Below are 20280 nucleotides of genomic sequence, written 5' to 3'. Positions count from 1 at the left end.
GCTTCGGATGTTGTTTGTTGTTCAGGAGCAGCTTGACAAGAGGAATACGACATTTGAAGCCCATGTCCATGATCTGTCTGTGTGTGGTGGCTCTTGATGCACTAACTCCAGCCTCAGTCCAAAAAAGTCCCCAACACTTTTGAATGGCCTTTTCCTGACAATCCTCTCCAGGCTGCGGTCATCCCTGCTGCTTGTGCACCTTTTTCTTCCACACTTCTCCCTTCCACGTAACTTTCTATTAATATGCTTTGATACAGCACTTTGGGGAAATCCAGCTTCTTTTGCAATTACCTTTTGAGGCTTTCCCTCCTTATGGAGGGTGTCAATGATGGTTTTCTGCACAACTGTCAGGTCAGCAGTTTTTCCCATGATTGTGGATTCTTACTGAACCAGACTGAGAGACCATTTAAAGGCTCAGGAACCCTTTGCAGGTGTTATGGTTTCATTAGCTGATTAGAGTGGGACACTTTGAGCCGAGAATATTGCACCTTTTCACAATATTCTCATTTTCTGAGATTGTGGATTTGGGGTTTTCATGAGTTGTAAGCCATAATCATCACAATTTTGACAAATCACTGCTTGAACTATCTTGCTTTGCATGTAATGAGTCTATCTCATATATTAGTTTCACCTTTTAAGTTGCATTACTGAAATAAATGAACTTTTGCATGATATTCTAATTTTTCGAGTTTCACCAGTATGTCCAATTCTTGGGACGCATGCATTTTTTGACCTAGAGAAGTGCTGCACTGTATATTTACTTTATATTTTTACGCACATGTTATGAGTATGCGAGTAGTGTGAGCAGCTTTCACTAGTTTAGGGGGGATTAGGTATATACGGTATTGCTCATGAGAAACAAAATATTTTTTTGGGGTGATTTCTATCTTTTAGGAAACCACTTAAGGTGATTATTCAATTTAGGGATACAAGAGGATGATTCTATTTGCATCCATGTAGGGAGAGGATTATTTGAATGAAATTCAACTAGCTGTGCTAGTTGTGTAGCCTGAAAATATTTAAGTAAATTTCAATCTCCTAGACCCCCTTTTTGTTTTAGAGTATTTAAGGTAAGTTTATTCACTCTGGGGGGTCAATTCACTAAGAGATGAATACTGCATGAATTTTTAAATTAAAATAACTCATGCGGTATTTATTTCAAAAGTAGGTAATTCACTAAAAGACATGTTATTTAACCAATACATTAAATATCTATGTTTTTCGATATTTAGCTTAAATTTGGCATTATTTTTGGTTGTTTTATTTTAGTTTTTTTTTTTGCAGGCTAACATTGCACCAGAATGCACACAGCAATTCTGTGAAACTATGAAAACATTGTAGTGCGCTTTCATTCACAAAATGATCTCCCTCTGATGAAATGTTACAATTTATTTCCCTTCCTGAGCTCAGAGAACATTTTTACACTGATACATTGTATATTTTTCACTTTCTGGCCAGTGCAGAGCTCCTCTGTTATTTTCTACATTTCTAAAATACCGCCAGCAAACATCTGGTGATAAATAACGAATGTTATGTCATTTTTTAATTAATTGACTTTAATGATTTATCTCATTATGTTTTTTTGTGGTATTTATCTCACTAATTTAAGAACTGTGCAGTATTTACCTCACATTCAATATTTCACTTTGAAGAACTGACTCTTTTTTATCTCATTCAATAATTTATGCAAATAAGTCACGTGACCCTGTTATCACATGGGGTAACCTTTAGTGAATAGCCCCTGGGTCTCTTATCTCCCCATATAAATTTGAGTGTTTTGTCTTAATCTTTTGAGATCCTGTTTAGAAATCTAATAGGTAATGTCTTAAATAAATACATAAATCTTGGAAGGAAATTTTAATGGTATAATTTCTACCATACCTAGAGGGAGGGATGATTCTCCATTTTTCCTTATCCTCTGTCAGTTTTTTTTATATAGTGGAGAGTATTTTTTTCATATAATGTGTGGAGTGCTGAAGTTAGATGAATACCTAAATGTGGCAGTTCACCCAATGCCCATTAAAAATTAAACATTGTTTTCACAGAAGAGTTTTATCGTCTAAATATTGTTAGGTGATTACAAACTTGTGATTTAGAGTTTCTCATCACGTGAAGAAGTGTTGTCTTGGTACCCACAAAACACGTTGCGTGAGATATCTTGGAACTCTCCCTGAAGCTTCCAAAATATCAAGTTCATACAACTGTTCAAGGAGAGTGTCAATCAGTATATATATTTTGCGAAGGGGGAACAACTACAATACACTGTGAAACATGCTTTTAGAAGTAGATTTTGTATACACTTTTTAATATTTTTATGGCCACAATAAACATTAGAATTTTAACAATCCTGTGAAAATTTTGTATGAGTAGGTATCTAAAACATCCCATTTTTGGTAAATGGTGTGTATGTATTTAATAAGAAGGGATAATTGTGCCCCTTAAGCAACCAAAGCTATACTGTATATCTCTTAAATATTTATGCTTTGGCACAAGATTGTACCCAATAATTTATACCATCAATGAAGCTGTAGCTCTAGCACAGAAAGTCTTTAAAGTGTTACAGTCTGTATATGTAGTAAAGCAGGGGTCTCCAAACTATGGCCCTCCAGGTGTTGAGGAACTGCAAGTCCCATGAGGCTTTGCAAGACTCTGACAGCCACAGACAAGACTCCCAGAGGCAGAGGCATGATGTGACTTGTAGTACTTCAACAGCTAGAGGGCAGCAAAGTTTGGAGACCCCTGTAGTAAAGCATTTTTATTATACTCCCTGTGGAACCTAAGCGGTTAATCCTTTGCATTATATAAAAAGACTGTTTGATCCTGTCTTCCCTGATTCTATTCTTCTTTTTCTGTCCTCAGTCCATCTGCTGATAGTACAGAGCCCTAAGAGAAACTCTGCACATGCTCAGTTTGGTGTGGATCACTAGAGAGTTTTTTTATTTTGGAGGGTGCATGTGATCAGCACAGGGCTAATCAGCACTGTCCAGAAAGAGGGTCAGGGGTCATGCAGCCTCCTAGGGCAGTCAGAAGAGAATGAAATCTCCTCCTACAATATTAACCAGTGCTGTGCTGGACACTGATAGAAGTCACAAGTCTGTTCTAAATGCTGATGAGAAAAGGTATTTAGCAGTTTATATATGCTAAAATAATTGCATTGTGTGTATTGTGGGAGACCAGATATACTGAATGCTGGGTCCGGGGAGACCAGATATACTGAATGCAGGGTCCGGGGAGATCAGATATAGTGAATGCAGGGTCCGGGGAGACCAGATATAGTGAATGCAGGGTCCGGGGAGAACAGATATACTGAATGCAGGGTCCGGGGAGACCATATATACTGAATGCAGGGTCCAGGGAGATCAGATATAGTGAATGCAGGGTCCGGGGAGACCAGATATAGTGAATGGAGGGTCCGGGGAGACCAGATATAGTGAATGCAGGGTCCGGGGAGATCAGATATAGTGAATGCAGGGTCTGAGGAGACCAGATATAGTGAATGCAGGAACCCGGGGAGACCGGATATAGTGAATGCAGGGTCCGGGGAGCCCAGATATAGTGAATGCAGGGTCTGGGGAGACCAGATATAGTGAATGCAGGGTCCGGGGAGATCAGATATAGTGAATGCGGGGTCCGGGGAGACCGGATATAGTGAATGCAGGGTCCGGGGAGACCGGATATAGTGAATGCAGGGTCTGGGGAGATCAGATATAGTGAATGCAGGGTCCTGGGTTTAGTAACACTTTAATGAATCACACATCTTCTTTGTGTATAGAAATACAGAAAGTATGAGGCAGTAAAGTAGAGATATTCTTAGTATCCTTTTGAGTATTGTATGTATTTTTTATTTCAATAGGTCATTAACCAGCATTGTTCACTTAACAGCAGAACTATAGATCATAGAGGCATAACAGAACAATATAATCCCCACCACATAATACAAGTTATAATTACACATTTATTGACCGGCCACTAACACTGCTGGTATATAAAATGAATTATTTTAGTTCTTTCCAGCTCAATATCCAAATGATCATTCATATTATACACAATCTCTCCAGCGGGACACAGACAGCAATAAAAACATGACAGGAGTTCTACTCCCTCCTTGTCCAATAGAAAACTAAAAAAAGAGCCCTTACATACACTTTAAAAGAAAAAAGTAATGCACAATTATGGAGACTGCCATTGCTGACCACTCATCTGAAAATACTGGTCTGCTGATCTGATGGCTTCACTGCTTTCTCACCGAGAAATACACCGAGAAATAGGCAGACAAACGGCAAGCCTGATTTGTGGTACTTCATCTCCACCGAGGTCTCCTTTAAAGAAAACATAAAATAGTTTTTAATGCATTTTTCTTAATTTTTTTCTTAGTTTTATGTTTTTCAACTGAAAAAGCAAAGGCAAGTGAGCGCTAAGAGGAAAAAAGTCGCAAAAAGCAGCTAGCACAAATGGTGAACCCACTCCATAACACAATAAACAAAAATAAAAGTGCTGGACTATGTGACTAAAAATCATACAATTCGTATGCAATCTGATATACTTTGCAACCAATGAGTGTTGTGACACACCAAAAACAATATAAATGTGCAATCATAAAAACTTGAATAGATAATTAAACATCTAATGTTAAACATCCGATTAAACATTGGACACAGCAGATCACCGATCAACGGAAAGAGCTGAAGCTCTCGGCTCGGTCATGTGATCAGCTGTGTCCAATCACAGCTGATCACATGTAAATAGGGAAATTCCGGTTATCGGCATTTCTCTCCTCATGAGCTGTCACGCTGACAGAGGAGAGCCGATAATCGGCTTTACTCAGAGGGGACATCTACACTGATCATCGGGGCACTGATGATGAGTGTGCCCTGATGATCTGTGTAGCCCCAGAAGTGCCACCTGTCAGTGTCCATCAGTGCCACATCAATGCCACATATCAGTGCCTACCAGTGCACATCAATGCCACATATCAGTGCCTACCAGTGCACATCAATGCCACATATCAGTGCCCATCTGAACTGCTTTCAGTGTCACCTATTAGTGCCAGTCAGTGCCACCTATTAATGCCAATCAGTGCCGCCTATCAGTGCCAGTCAGTGCAGCCTATCAGTGCACATCAGTGCTGCCTATCAGTGCCACCTAACAGTGCCAGTCAGCGCCACCTAACAGTGCCAGTCAGTGCCACCTATCAGTGCCAGTCATCGCCACCTAACAGTGTCAGTCAGTGCCACCTATCAGTGCCAGTCAGTGCCGCCTTTCAGTGCCCATCAGTGATGCCTGTCAATACCCATTAGTGCCACCAATCCAGTGCCTCCTCATCAGTGCCCATCAGTGCCATCTATCAGGGTTCATCAGTGCAGCCTATCAGTGCCCATCACTGCAGTTTCATTAGCGCACATCAGTGAAGGAGAAAAATCACTTATTTACAACATTTTCTAACAAAAACTAAGAAAAAACTTTTTCTCAAAAAAAATTTCAGTGGTTTTTGGTTTGTTTAGCAAAAAATAAAAAACCCAGAGGCGATTAAATATCATCAAAAGTAAGCTCTATCTGTCTAAAAAAAAAGATAAAAATTTCATATGGGTACAGTGTTGCATGACTGCGCAATTGTCATTCAAAGTGTGACAGTGTTGAAAGCTGAAAACTGGCCTGGGCAGGAAGGGGGTGTAAGTGCCCGGTAGGCAAGGGGTTAAAGGTAAAAGTAAATGTATAGAAAAGTCTTCAATCAAATGTCCTTCAGCACAAAAAGTGCTCCATAAAGTGACATCTCAATGAGAGTGAAGTGACATCCCAATGTGGAAAAGAAGACATCCGTGAAATCCTCCACCACTTCACAGAAAAACTAGTATGTGATCCTTCAATGATGTGTCCTCAAAAGGGAGAGGTCATGTGATACACCCTGATCAGATACCAACTTCTGGAACACTGCTTCAGCTATTGGAGACCAGCAAATGTGACCTAGACACACGAACAGTACCGACTTGCTCCCAGCCATCTCCTCCCATTTGCTGAGCTCTCCTTTTCAGGACACATCATTGAAGGACCACATACTAGCCTTTCTGTGATGGAGAAATACTTACCTTGGAGGATTTCTTTGCTATAAGCAAGCATGTAACTGAATGAAATCAATTAATTCAGGTTATTGTGTTGGGGTTAGCTGTGATTAGCCATGGCTAATCACATGACACAGATGGGCTGTAACTGGACCAGCCTGTGCATGTGATCACTGTGACCATTCACAGCTAGACTCAGGTGTATACAAAGGATGGCATGAAAGGAAACCATCCATTGTATACAACTGTCCTGTGGTTTGCTATGATTGGTCACAGCAGGTCACATGGTACTGGCAATGGGGCCGGTACACAGATCTGTCACTGGCCGTGTCTGAGGTACATGGCCTGTGACAGATCTCATTACAGAGCGGCCCTGCGGGCAGGCTCAAAGTGCAATCTGGAAAAGACGTCATGTGATGCCCTCCCGGAGGGACAAGAGGTTCTCCAAGCCGTCATTTGATTATAGGCTGGGTGGGAAGCGGTTAAAAGAAAGACAGTCATGTGAAAAATTAGGTACACCTCATAGTGTTGACTCTTTCAACATATTTGAACAAACTTTAGATCTTTATTCAAACTGTGTCTACAGGTAAAGGTGATATACATGAATAAGAACTGAAGAAAATGTCTTTCCTATTATTTATATAACATAATCTCAATATTATTATGTGTATAGTGTGGAAAAACTAATTTTACTCTTAACATGAAACCTGGAGTTGGTTTCATCAGCAGAAAGTCCATCCTGTAGGCATTTTAACCACCCACCAATCTCTGACATTGACCACTTCTCCCTGCAAAATTCCTTCAGTTGCAATGTTTGTAGATTTTCTTGTGGGGAATGTACCTTTCAACCTCCCCATATAATTTCAATAGGAATCAAATCAGTGTTTGACTAGGGCAGTCTAAAACCTTACATTTCTTTTTGTTTAGACATTCCTTGGTGGACTTACTAGTGGATTTCTGGCTCCACTTCAACTTTTGGACAGATGGCCTTGTATTATCTTCATGCACACTTGGTATAAAAATTAAATGTATACAGTTGTCCACTCAATGAAGGTGCACTACCTAGGCTCTGAAGCATCCCCAAACCATAACATATCCACCACCATGCTTCACAGTTGTGATAAAGTTCTTCTCCTGTAATGCTGTCTTCATTTTGAAGGAAAAATTGTTATGATAACAATGGTTATGATTAAGCGTGAGGTCCTGTATTCATGTCCTGGTGTTTTGTGTGTCCTATGGATCAATAAATACACACTATATTCATCTATCCTCCAGTGTGCGGCTGACTCTTCTTCCTGTTACATAGTGTGTGATGGTGAGCCAGAGCCTGCACCTGTTGTGGATTGATCTGGATTGTTTACCTGAGCGGTATACCTTTGTTCTTTAGGTACTTTGATCAAACAACTTTATCTTTGATTATTCAGCTTTCAGTACATTGTTTCAGAAAGCCTGGTCTTTGCCTATATGTTCAACTGCTGTTTTTTCCCACCAACCCCAAGTATAAACTAGACCTAAAAGAGTTCTAACATTTGGCACCTGTTTTGATGGATCTGAAGTGGTGATAAATAGGGGTCTTTTTCAACAATTTAGATCATGAAAATGAACACATTGGGGTTACTAAAACTGGAGAGTGCAAAATCTGGTTCATCTGCGCATGGGAGCCAATCAACTTCTAACTTCAGCTTGTTCAGTTAAGCTTTGACAATAAAACCTGGAAGCTGATTGGTTTCTGTGCAGAACTGCACCAGATTTTGCACTCTCTGGTTTTAGTAAATCAACTGAGCTATGCCATTTATATGCCTTATTAGTTTAAAGTGTAACTAAAGGCAAAACGTTTTTTTTCATTTTACATTAAAAGAAGACTATAACCCCTGTCATTTTTTTGCCATTTGTGTCCAATAAGAGAGATTTCCCTTTACTTCCTATCCCATAGCTAAAGCAGGAAGTAAGAGAAAATCCTTCCAAATTGAGGGAATTCCAATGTGTTACCAGAACTAGTGACCCCATTGGAAGATTTCTTCTCTATTACTATGCTGGTGTCACCCCACAATTTGAAAATTTCTTTTATTTTCAGTTTTGTTGATAGCACTAAACAGGACAAATAGAGAGGGTGAATCTCCCTAATGGGGACAGAAAAAAAAAGAGCTGAGAGGTGTTCTAATCCCTCTCCACGCCATCCAAAACTAAAAAAAGATATTGCCTTTGTTACATTGTAAGTACTCTAGGCACTGTTTAACTGTTTTCCTGCCAACCTATAGAGATATACTGCTACAGGATGGCAGGGGTGCACAAAATCACGTATATATCTCTGACAATGTGGCTTCCGCCCACAACATTTCACAGAAACTGCTCTACTAAAACTCACTAATGACCTACTAATTACTAAAACCAACGGCCATTACTCCATACTCATACTCCTTGACCTTTCCGCTGCCTTTGACACAGTCGACCACCCGCTCCTCCTCAGTAAACTTCACTCCATCGGCCTCCGTGATTCTGCTCTCTCCTGGTTATCCTTTTACCTTTCTCAGCGCACTTTCAGTGTCACATACAACTTCTCCTCTGCTATGCTTCCTCTTTCTGTTGGGGTACCCCAAGGTTCTGTTCTTGGGCCCCTCCTTTTCTCTCTCTACACCTCCTCCCTGGGCCAACTGATAACCTCCCATGGCTTCCAATACCACCTCTATGCTGATGACACCCAGATCTATCTCTCCACTCCCCAGCTCACCCCCTCAATCTCCTCACATATCACAAATCTACTAAGCGACATATCAGCATGGATGTCACATCACTACCTTAAACTCAATCTTTCAAAAACTGAGCTTGTAATATTTCCTCCTCCCCGATCCCCCACTCATGACATTACCATTAAGATCAACAGCACAACCATTGGTCCTTCCCCTCATGCCAGGGTGCTAGGCGTAATCCTAGACTCTGACCTCTCCTTTGGACCCCACATACACTCACTGGCTAAATCCTGCCACCTCAACCTCTGGAACATTTCAGAAATCTGCCCCTTCCTGACCAATGAAACCACAAAACAACTTATTCACGCCTTGGTTATAACCCGCCTTGATTACTGCAACTCCCTCCTCACTGGTCTACCGTTACACAGGCTATCCCCCCTTCAGTCTATTATGAATGCTGCTGCTAGACTCATACACCTTACCAACCGATCAACGACTGCTGCCCCTCTCTGCCAATCCCTCCACTGGCATCCGCTAACCCAACGTATAAAATTCAAAATACTAACCACAGCTTACAAAGCCATCCACAACACTGCCCCTAGCTACATCACCAACCTCATCCACAGATACCGCCCAAATCACCCACTCCGCTCCTCCCATGATATCCTCCTCTCTAGCTCCCTCATCACCTCCTCCCACGCTCGCTTCCAGGACTTCTCCAGATCCTCTCCCATCCTCTGGAACTCCCTACCACAGTATGTCCGGTCAGCCCCCACCCTCTCTGCCTTTAGGCGATCTTTGAAAACTCACTTCTTCAGGGAAGCCTACCCCACCTCCACCTAAGAACTGTACTTGAATCACCTCCGCCAGATCATCCTACGCAGCTATCACCTTTTGTATCACCTCCCCCTTCCTTTAGATTGTAAGCTCCACGAGCCGGGCCCTCCTATTCCTTCTGTACTGAAATGTGTTGTAATTGCACTGTCTCCCTTATATTGTAAAGTGCTGAGCAAACTGTTGGCGCTATATAAATCCTGTATAATAATAATAATAATAATATCTATGTGATTTTTCACTTCCGGTTGGGGGTGCGTGAGCAGAGCCATGCAAAGCAGTGTGCTTACAGTGAAGCACACACACAGCACATAGTAAAACAGCACACAGTTAACCCCTTTGATTGCCCCACATGTTAACCCCTTCCTGCCCAGTGCCATTAGTACAGTGTCAGTGCTTTTTATTAGCAATGATCACTGTATTGGTGTCACTGGGGATGTCAGTGACACCAAATCAGTTCCCCCCAGTGTCAGAATCCGTGCAGCAGTCCCGCTATAAGTCGCTGATTGCCGCCATTACTAGTAAAAAATTAAAAAAAAATCCCAGTAGGTATACAGCCACTTGTAAACGCTATAACTTTCACATAAACCTATTAATTTACACATATTGGGATTTTTTTTAGCAAAGACATGTAGCAGAATACATTTTGGCCTAAATTTATGATGAAATTAGATTTTTTAAATTTTTACAATGGATATGTTTAATAGCAAAAATTCAAAAATATTGTTTTTTTTCTCCAAATTATCAGTCTGCGCAAAAAATAAAAAATGCACAGGCAATCAAATACCACCAAAAGAAAGCTCTATTTGTGTGGATAAAAGGATGTAAATTTAATTTAGGTGCAGAGTTGCATGACAGTGCAATTGTCACAGCGCCATAACGCAGATGGCCTGGTCAGGAAGGGGGTAAATCCTCTGGAGGGCAAGTGGTTAAATCAAGATTTAATATTTGCTTGTTCAAACATGTTGAAAATATACACAATTGCCATTGGGGGTGTACTTACGTTTTCACATGACTGTAGCCATACTTGGATGGCTGCAAAGGGTTATGGGTGGAAACCCAAAAGTGCTGAATGAGTGAACATTTGCCAAAGTGAGTTGGTTTTTTTTTTTTTTAAAAAAGCCCATTAACTAATACCTGTTTTGCATGCAGCCTCACAATCTTCAAGAGTAGGGAATCTGTTAGCATTTCCACCACATCCAGAGTAATCAAATGGGCTGCAAAGATTTGTCTTGGCATCATAGGCAAAGTATATTTCTTGTTTAGTGCATGAACCCTTATCTGGTGATAAGGAGCAGAAATTACCTAAAAAAAAAATTACATATGTATAGTATATTAGTGATAACATACAATGGATTTATTCATTGATACATATATAAAAGTTAAAGACTGCAAAACAACAAATTAAGTTGTGAGAGGAGGAAAAGAAAGAATGAATTAGAGAAAAATAAAGATAATAGAAAAGGTAAAGATGGAGATTGAAAAGGAATTGCACCACTGTCCTACTCTGTTAAAAAAAATTGCAATATTTTAACATCGTTATTGTATTACTATTTTATTTATTTTACTTTGGATGGGAACAATGTTACTATTATAGCATATAACAACAATACCAACCTTGCACATTATTGTTATTGCTCTGCTACAGTCTATGCTTATCCAGAATGAAACAAATTCATATTTTTTAGCATTTTCAGTCTACAAACAGGAGAACTGCCCTCATCAGATCGGAGAAAAAAAGAAGCAATAGGATTGATTTACTACCAAAACTGGAGAGTGCAAAATCTGGTGCAGCTCTGCATAGAAACCAATCGGCTTCCAGGTTTTATTTCCAAAGCTCAAAGTGTTACTAAACCCATAACAGTAAAATCAGTCTGTATGTGCAGTAAAGCTTCCTTTCTCAACCAGGGTGCCCTGGCACCCTGGGATGCCTTGAGATTTCTTCAGGGGTGCGTTGGCAATTGTCTAAAAATTGCCCAAAACTTGTATGCAATCCAGCAGGTGGAAAAGACAAAGCCACAGATTTTCATTGTGCACCATTATGACCTTCTAGCCCCTGGCGTCCTGACAACCAATGACATCATCAGTTGATAAGGAGGAGGTCAGTTGCCTGCGCAGCATCCTTGTTTGACCCTCCCCTGCCCCTCTCCATCAGTGCTGGGGTCACATTAGCTCAGTGATGGAGAAAAACTGACGAAGAAGAGAAACATTGGAATACTAGTCAGTACCAGTGTGCAAAAGCGTATTTTCTTTAGAAGAATAAATCGCCTCTAATGTTGGGTGTCCTACATGTGTGGATGGTGCTGCGTTATATAAAACTATTAGAATTTTAGAATGGGGTGCCTCAAGACTGTCCATATTTTTAAGGGGTGCCTCGGGACTTTCCATAATTTCAAAGGGTGGTTTGACTGAAAAAAGGTTGAGAAACACTGCAGTAAAGCATGCTTGTTATACTCAATGTGGAACATAAGGGGTGAATCCTCTGCACTGTGTAAAAATGCTGTTTTATCCTGATTTCTCTGATCTTCCCCTTCTTCCAGTGCCCCCCTCTTATCTCCTGATAAGACATATTGTGTGGAGACACTCTGCACATGCTCAGTTTGATGTGTATCAATAGAGAGGTTTTTTTTTCCTTGGGGGAGTGCATGTGATCAGTGCAAGGCCAATCAGCACTGTCCAGACAGAAGTCAGGGGTTCTGCATCTTCTTAGAGCAGAAAGAAAGCTCCTGTTACAAGCTTAAACCAGTGCTGAATACTGATAGAAGTCACAAGACTGCTATATACTGCTGAAGCAAAAAGGTATTTAGCAGTTTATATTTAGTAACATATATGCATTCCCATGTTCTGTGTACTGTGGGAGACCAGATATAGTGACTGCAGGGGCCGGGGATTAGGAACACTTTAACTGAACAATGTGAAGTTAGAAGTTGATTGGCCACCATGCACAGCTGCACCAGATTTTGCACTCTCCAGATTTAGTTAATCAACCCCTCTGTCTCCTTCATATTAGGCGCAAACTCTGTTGATGAAAAACATAAAAACAAGGCACAGCATATGGGCAGGATATAAAAATAGTTATGAACATTTATTAACATAAAAATGCACTCACAAAAGTGACTTGGCGCAGACAAGCAATCATGAGTCTATTAAGGATGGGGAACAGTGGAGTGAAGACCATGTACTCATCCCTGGCCACCGGCATGGGGATGGGAATAAGATATAGCACAGTCCAATGGAAGAAAGCTGCTGCCTCAGAATATCAGGACTGCTGACAACAGAGCCCATACCCAGATGTGAAGCCTCACATTAGATCCTCCCTCGCCCAAAGTCACACAGGACACGCATAAGTGTTGGGCAAGGGAGAATCCAGTTATGGCTTTACTTCTGCATGTCAGTGGTCCTGATATCCTGAGGCAGCAGCTTTCTTCCACTGTCAGGGCTGCAGAGAGCCATGACATGGAGGGAAGGGATCTTAAACATTTCTAGAGGATTGAGTGGTTGAATTACCAAGCAATTTTAAAGTCATGATTGCAGAAATCAGAAAATAATATTTGAAAAATAAAATAGCTGCAAATAAGAGTTTAAAATACTTTGGGGCTGATTTACTAAAAGTGGAAAGTGCAAAATCGGGCGCAGCTGTCCATGGTAGCCAATCAGCTTCTAACTTCAGCTTGTTCAATTAATCTTTGACAAAAAACCCTGAAAGCTGATCTTTTTCCATGCAGAGCTGCACCAGATTTTGCACTCTCCAATTTTAGTAAATCAACCCTTTGTTTTTCGATGCATTTGTTAGGTAGGTGCAGTGTGGTGTGGCAAGCGGAAAGAACACAGACCCCCGATTTGCCAGAAATGGTGCATAGAAAAACTAGTACACAGACAAGGCCAGCAGGCAGGTTCACCTGTCAGGCACTCACAACAGTTCAGTGTGAAGACAGTGGGATGTAGGTACTGAGTATCTGTCACATTGAGCAGGGTGTGGCTTGGCCAGTCCATCCCAATGGGGAACTTCCTGAGAAGGTAGACATTGTTCCTACGCTTTCCCTACTCCACCAGAACGGTTCCCAGCTGCTAATACTGTCTGTGACAGATGGGTGACCTGATCCTACACTAGCCTCTCACATAAAGCATGCCAAAACCCAGGGTCAGAGTTCTAAATAGAGTCTTCCTGACCCAAGAGGGCCACCAAGGTCATATGGGGCCAGTGCATTTAACTGGATTGCTGCCCTGTGTGGCCCTGTTTCCCTTCACTTCCTCTCCCGCCTGCCTTGGCACTGTGGTCCAGTACTACCTAGAGTGAAGAAAATGGACTGCATCTGCCTACACATTCAACTGCCAATTTTCATTTTAGTGATAGAATCACTTTAAAACTCACAATGTAATCACATTGGTTATTACACCTTAAAACACCCCTAGTTTTAGGCTGGTGATAACTGGATTTCACTGGGGGGACAACTGAGAAGAGCAGGAAAGGAAGGTTTGAGGTGGAGATAAAAAAAAAACATTCTGGCATAGAACCGTTTATGAGAAAATAAGGATTTTAACAGTTAATTGTTCATTTTGAAAGTTAAAATAGCTCATCCATCTCTGTGAATCGTGCCTAATGGCAGCTGTCCAGTAAAAACATTTCAACACCTGGAACAGAGAGGCAGACTTACCCGGAGCTGCAGAGGTGAACTGGAACAGCAAGATGTTGATGGCAACCAGAGCTAGGTAATAGGAGGCTTTCATGGTGCAGTCTTGTGCCTTGGTCACCCAGCAGATGGAGAGTTAGTGTTGCTGAATATAATGTACAGCATCCTGGTTATTATATATCATAAAATGGTTAGAAACCACACCCCCAGAAGGACCTGTCCGATATTGAGGAATGTCAACTTTCTTGTTTGGTGAGATCATTTCAGAACTTGCTTTAGGGGTTGTAGTAATGAATGTCTCACAGTAGCAAACAATTTGATGTTCTTAAGTTTCTGTCATAAAAGGTTTTTGAGATGTGTGAATGCGTGTTGTGAAACCTACATTATCAAAAAATAAAAAATAGTATATGACCTTAAAGTGGTTGTAAAGGCTGAAGGTTTTTTTTCTCTATGCATGAAGGTGAAAAACCTATAAATACCAAAACAGTGCCGCACTCCACTTTATCCAAAAATGAACAAGCAAATAAATAAACAAATCAAATAAATAAGTCTTTCAACAAATTATTCAAGTGTCCACACAAAATCCGTGACTCACTATTATCACTGTAGTGTGGTGATAGATTGCTCCTCAGTTCACCTCTTGTGATATAATCAAACCAATACTTGTGCACCTCCACCAGCTTGACTCTCACCTTGTGTATATGACCAAACCGCTAAGTGAGGTCATATAAAGCATGTGTCCCTTTAATTGGGCTATGATGAGATGGGATTACTGTCCAATGGGTGTGGGTCTCCTTCACTCTTCTAGTTATCCTCCTACATCGAATCAGATGCCAAGAAAAATAACCAAAACATAATGCTTTATCCTTATAAAAAATGTATTTAAAATATGCTGTATTCCAATCACATGTGTATTAATAATGTGTGCTTTGTACAAGAATCAATTTCACGGGTCATGTGGCTTCATCAGGGAAAATGACCTGGTGGTGTAACACGTAGGGGAGGGGCTTTAACGTCACAACGCTTGGCAAACAGTGAGAGAGGCTGATTGTGCATGCCAGGAACGCTGGCGGTAATCGGAGAGATTGAAATCGTCCCCCCCTTTCCTGACCTGCTGGGCTGCGTGCTCAGATAAGGGTCTAGTATGGATTTGGGGGGAACCCCACGCCATTTATTTTTTATAAATTATGGCATGGAGTTACCCCTTAAGATCCAAACCATCCCTGAAGGGCTTAGTATGGATGGGAGGGGGGACCCCACGCCGTTTTAAAAAAAAAAAAATTAATTGCTGACCTTTATTTTTAGATTCAGCTGTCAAAATATATATTATCTAGACCTTCAAAATAAGTAAAATCATTACAGAAATAATTATAAATGATAAGAAACAAAAACAGAATCAATAGAACTAAGATACTACATAAAGATATGCCTAGCTACAAATAGTGCTGTTTGTTAAACATCATATTTGCGATCGAGTGCTGTCTGTCAGAGGACTCCACACTGAGATTTACTATTAAACAGCATCTACAAAGAAAGCCCCCAAAAAGACGGCTAAAATATGTTCAGTACATGCGCATTTATATCCATCCATAGATGCTGGAAAAGCGTCTAATTCTTGACTGTCATGAATTCCTTTAAAAAACAATTGTCGAACGACATCAGAGACAAGATTATTGACCTACACAAGGCTGGAATGGGCTACAAGACCACCAGCAAGACATTTGGAGAGAAGGAGACAATTGTAAGAGTGATTGTTTGCAAGTGGAAGAAATACTAAATAACCATCAATCTCCCTGGGCTGGAGCTCCATCCATGCAACATGAGAACAGTGAGGCCAGAAATACACGGGAGGAGCTTGTAAATGATCTCAAAGCAGTTTGGACCACAGTCACCAAGCAAACCATTGGTAACACAATACGCTGCCATGTTTTCAAATCCCACAGCACCCGCAAGGTCCTCCTCCTCAAGAAGACACATGTACAGGACCATCTGAAGTTTGCCAATGAACATCTAAATGATTTAGAGAAGGCTTTGGAGAAAGTGCCGTAGTGAGATGAGACCAAAATTGAGCGCTTTGGTATTAACTCGACTTGCAGTGTTTGGAGGAAGAAAAATGCTGACTATGACCCTAAGAACATCATCCCTACAGTCTAGCATGGAGGTGGAAACATTATGCTTTTGGGCTGTTTCTTTGCTAAAGGTACAAGGTGACTTTGCTGCATGGAGAGGCCAATGTACACGGCCATGTATTGTAAAAAACTTGGATGAGAACTTTCTTTCCTCAGCCAGAAAACTGAAGATTTGTTGTGGTTGGGTCTTCCTGCATGACAATGACCCAAAACATACCGCCAAACCACAAAAGGAGTGGCTCAAGAAGGAGCACATTAAGGCCATGGAGTGGCCTAGCCAGTCTCCACACCTTAATCCTATAGAAAATGTATGAAGGAAGCTGAAACTTTGAGTTGCCAAGCAACAGCCAAGAAACCTTCAGAATTTAGAGAAGATCTGTAAAGAAGAGTGGAACAAAATCACTCTTGAGATGTGTACAAACCTGGCAACCAACTACAAGAAACATCTTACCTCTGTGCTTGCCAACAAGGGTTTCTCCACCAAGTACTTGTTTTGCTTGGGGATCATATACTTATTTTACCACTGAACTCAATTTGTAACATTTGTATCATGTGTTTTTTCTGGATTTTTGGTTGATATTCTGTCTCTGTCATTTAAAATACATCTATGGGGCGCATGTGCGGCCGACTCTGATGGTGGACGTGCCTTGAAAGCAGCGCCGTCCACCCGCCAGCATATGAGCGGCTCACACCGGCCCTGGGACTCCACACAGGCTCCGCAGCACTGGTATATAGTGCCCGCACCTCCCCAACTATGCCGCGGAGGAAAATAACCTCCGCTCAGCCCGGGAAACTCACCCAATTCTTCCCGGCCGTCGGGCCGAAAATCCAAGATGGCGCCCGCGGCTGCAAGCAGGGGGACATCAGCAACGCCCAGCAGGAGGACTACATGGCCCAGCAAAACGATTCCAGGCTGCAACACTCGCTCTACCCTGGGAACCCTGGTGAGTTGTCACCCCCACTGTCCCCTACATCACTCAGCCCAGCTAAATCCAGGCCACGGCTAGATCAGGACCCCAGTACAGCATATCAGGCCTCAAATCCTATATTACAACCTTCTCATACAGCCATGCCTGACATAGATGCATTCCCTGCGTCTGACATACCCTTGACGGAGATATGCATGAAAAGCATGCTTACATCTCTGCGCCAATCTTTACACAACGATATTTTTACGTCACTCAACCAGCTATCAACTATAGTACAAAAACAAGAACACAGAATAAGCCACATTGAAAATAACATGGGAGACATAATCACGGCGCACAACAACTTGATTGACGCACATGCAGAACACTCAACTGATATTGAGCAAATCAACCAAAAATTAGCCGACTTGGAGGATAGATCACGCCGCAACAACATTAAGTTCAGAGGCATCCCTGAATCTATTACCAATGGCGACTTACTACCATACATACAGCACTACATCAAAATTCTCCTTCCGTCAATCTCTGACATAGAGATCGCAATTGACCATGCGCACCGCCTACCAAAACCCTCCTTCCTACCAGCAACCATCCCTAGAGATGTATTAGCCCGCATCCATTTCTACCATGTAAAAGACAAAATTATGTCGGCGGCCCGAAATCCACCGCCAATCCCGCCATCTCATGCAAATCTCCGCCTATATGCTGATTTATCTAAAGCTACCCTCCTCAACAGAAAAAGAATGGTGTCCATCACCAAGGCCCTCAGGAATCACGGTATAGCCTACAAATGGGGGTTTCCCACCAAATTAACGGTGCGGCAACATGGTAGGTTTTTTACTATTAAAACACTAGAGGCAGGCCTGGATTTGCTAAAAACCTGGAATATCCTCCCTGCAGAGTCACAAGAACCCGCGCATAGTTCTATGGAAGCAACATAGTCTTTACAAGACGTATCTTCTATTGAAACATGCTCACACTTTTACCCAGGAGCCACTTCTTAATACGATATCTCAGGCGTTCGGCCCAGACCCTTTGAAGTTTGTACTACGTGTTTACAATAGGCTTGACTCCCTCAGGCGGTCAAGCCCATTCGCATCCCCCAACTTTAAAGTAGCAATGTTGGCTACTCAACATATTTGCATTTTTTGCAAGTGTTTTTTTACTGTTCTCTCTATCCTTCCATTTCCCTCCCCTTGGCACCACTGGACTCCTACTCAAGACCCAAGTGTTAATCACCTCGATTCCTCATGGAACACTTCCCTCAACGCTCCGATTGATCGTCCATCCTATCACCCCCACCTGAATATCTATTTTCTTGGAAAACACAATACCTTATGCTTCTCTCAAATAACACACCAGATTACGGAAAAGCTGGAAACCATGCTTCCCAATGATTAATATTACATCTTTAAATGTACGTGGCCTAAATTCACCATATAAACGATCACTACTATCCAAAGAAGCAAGGAAGTTGCGAGTGGACATACTCTTCATACAGGAAACACACTTCGCTACCCAAAAGACACCCAAACTGTACCTTCATCGTTTTTCTCAGCTGTTCATGGCAACTAACCCCAAAAAGAAAAATGGAGTGATTACAGCCATTAATGATTCTCTCTCATTCAGTATCCTATCACAGACGGCGGACCCACAAGGCCGCTACCATATATTGGTGTGTAAAATAAACGACAAGACTCATACTTTAGTGAATGTCTATGGCCCGAACTGCAAACAACTACGTTTCTACCATAAACTCTACAAAGTCATCTCTCCACTTAAACAAGGGAAACTCATCATCGGTGGAGACTTCAACATTGTAGGTAACTCGGACATAGACTCGTCTTCCACCTCGAAATCCACAAAACCGACCCTTAACCAATTTCTTCATGACAATGACTTATATGATACCTGGAGATGTCAACACGGATCTGAAAGAGACTATACCTACTACTCTCCCCCACATCTCTCGTACTCACAAATAGACATGTTTATAACGGACAAATGGACATTACAACATGTGACGTCATCCAAAATAGAGACTATAACTTGGTCCGACCATGCCCCAATCCAAATATCACTAGATGATGATCAAAATATGGCGATACCACCTATCTGGAGACTCAACTCCTCACTCCTGACGTCACCGGAGAATCAGAAGCATATTCATGACGCTCACAAACTCTTTTTTGATACCAATGTCACCCCTGATATATCCATCACCACACTCTGGCCGGCTTACAAGGCCTACATGAGAGGTATCCTCATACAATTAAACTCCCGCATTAAGAGACAACGAACTCAACAAGTCGACCAACTCATGTCCTCCAACTCAATAAACAACATCCTACTCCCTCCACAACCGCGACACTAAACTCCGATAGAAATAAATTACGCACCATTTTACTTCATACATATGACGCCAACCTGCAAAGATCGAAAGCCAAATTCTATGCACTCGGTAACAAAGCAAACTCGCTTCTTAGCAAGATCATTAAACAAAAACGACTTAAAACCAAAATACCTATCATTCGACACCCTATTTCACACGTCACCTTGACAAACCCCCGAGATATAGCCAATGCCTTCGCGGCCTATTATCAGACACTATATAACTTAAAAGATGACACTAATACAACCCAGCCAACAACGCATTTAATAGAACAATTTTTACATAACACTAATCTCCCACGCATAATTCCTCTCAACTTGAATCTATATCCGTACCGATTTCTCCTGATGAGGTTCGGAGAATCATTCGTACCCTCCCTTTAAACAAATCACCAGGGAATGATGGTTTCACAAATGAATACTACAAAACATTTGCCCCCAATCTTAACTCACATTTATCTGTCCTATATAACCATGTCGCCTCCTCCGGGGAATTTCCCCAAGAAATGCTACAGTCAATAATTACTACTATACCGAAACCTGGCAAAGACCCCCAACTAGTACAAAATTACAGACCAATCTCGCTTCTTAACACGGATATAATAATATACGCTAAGATAATC

General features: G+C 41.5%; 1 protein-coding gene across 1 annotated transcript; it reads right to left on the bottom strand.

Annotated features, from left to right (window-relative positions):
• Nucleotides 1-3819: 3819 nt before the first annotated feature.
• LOC149450264 (mambaquaretin-5-like) lies at nucleotides 3820-14374 on the bottom strand. The gene is made up of 3 exons (XM_089692111.1): nucleotides 14233-14374; nucleotides 10715-10882; nucleotides 3820-4319 (listed from the first exon to the last, which is right to left on the bottom strand). Exons 1-3 carry the CDS (start codon nucleotides 14303-14305, stop codon nucleotides 4243-4245), a joined length of 318 nt encoding a protein of 105 aa, XP_089548237.1. The 5' UTR covers nucleotides 14306-14374; the 3' UTR covers nucleotides 3820-4242.
• Nucleotides 14375-20280: the final 5906 nt, after the last annotated feature.

The sequence above is a fragment of the Staurois parvus genome, unplaced genomic scaffold (assembly GCF_062004578.1).
Source record: "Staurois parvus isolate SC_StPar_1 unplaced genomic scaffold, SC_StPar_1.0 ptg000576l, whole genome shotgun sequence".
Lineage (NCBI taxonomy): Eukaryota > Metazoa > Chordata > Amphibia > Anura > Ranidae > Staurois > Staurois parvus.
This window is presented reverse-complemented; position numbering and strand designations above follow the sequence as displayed.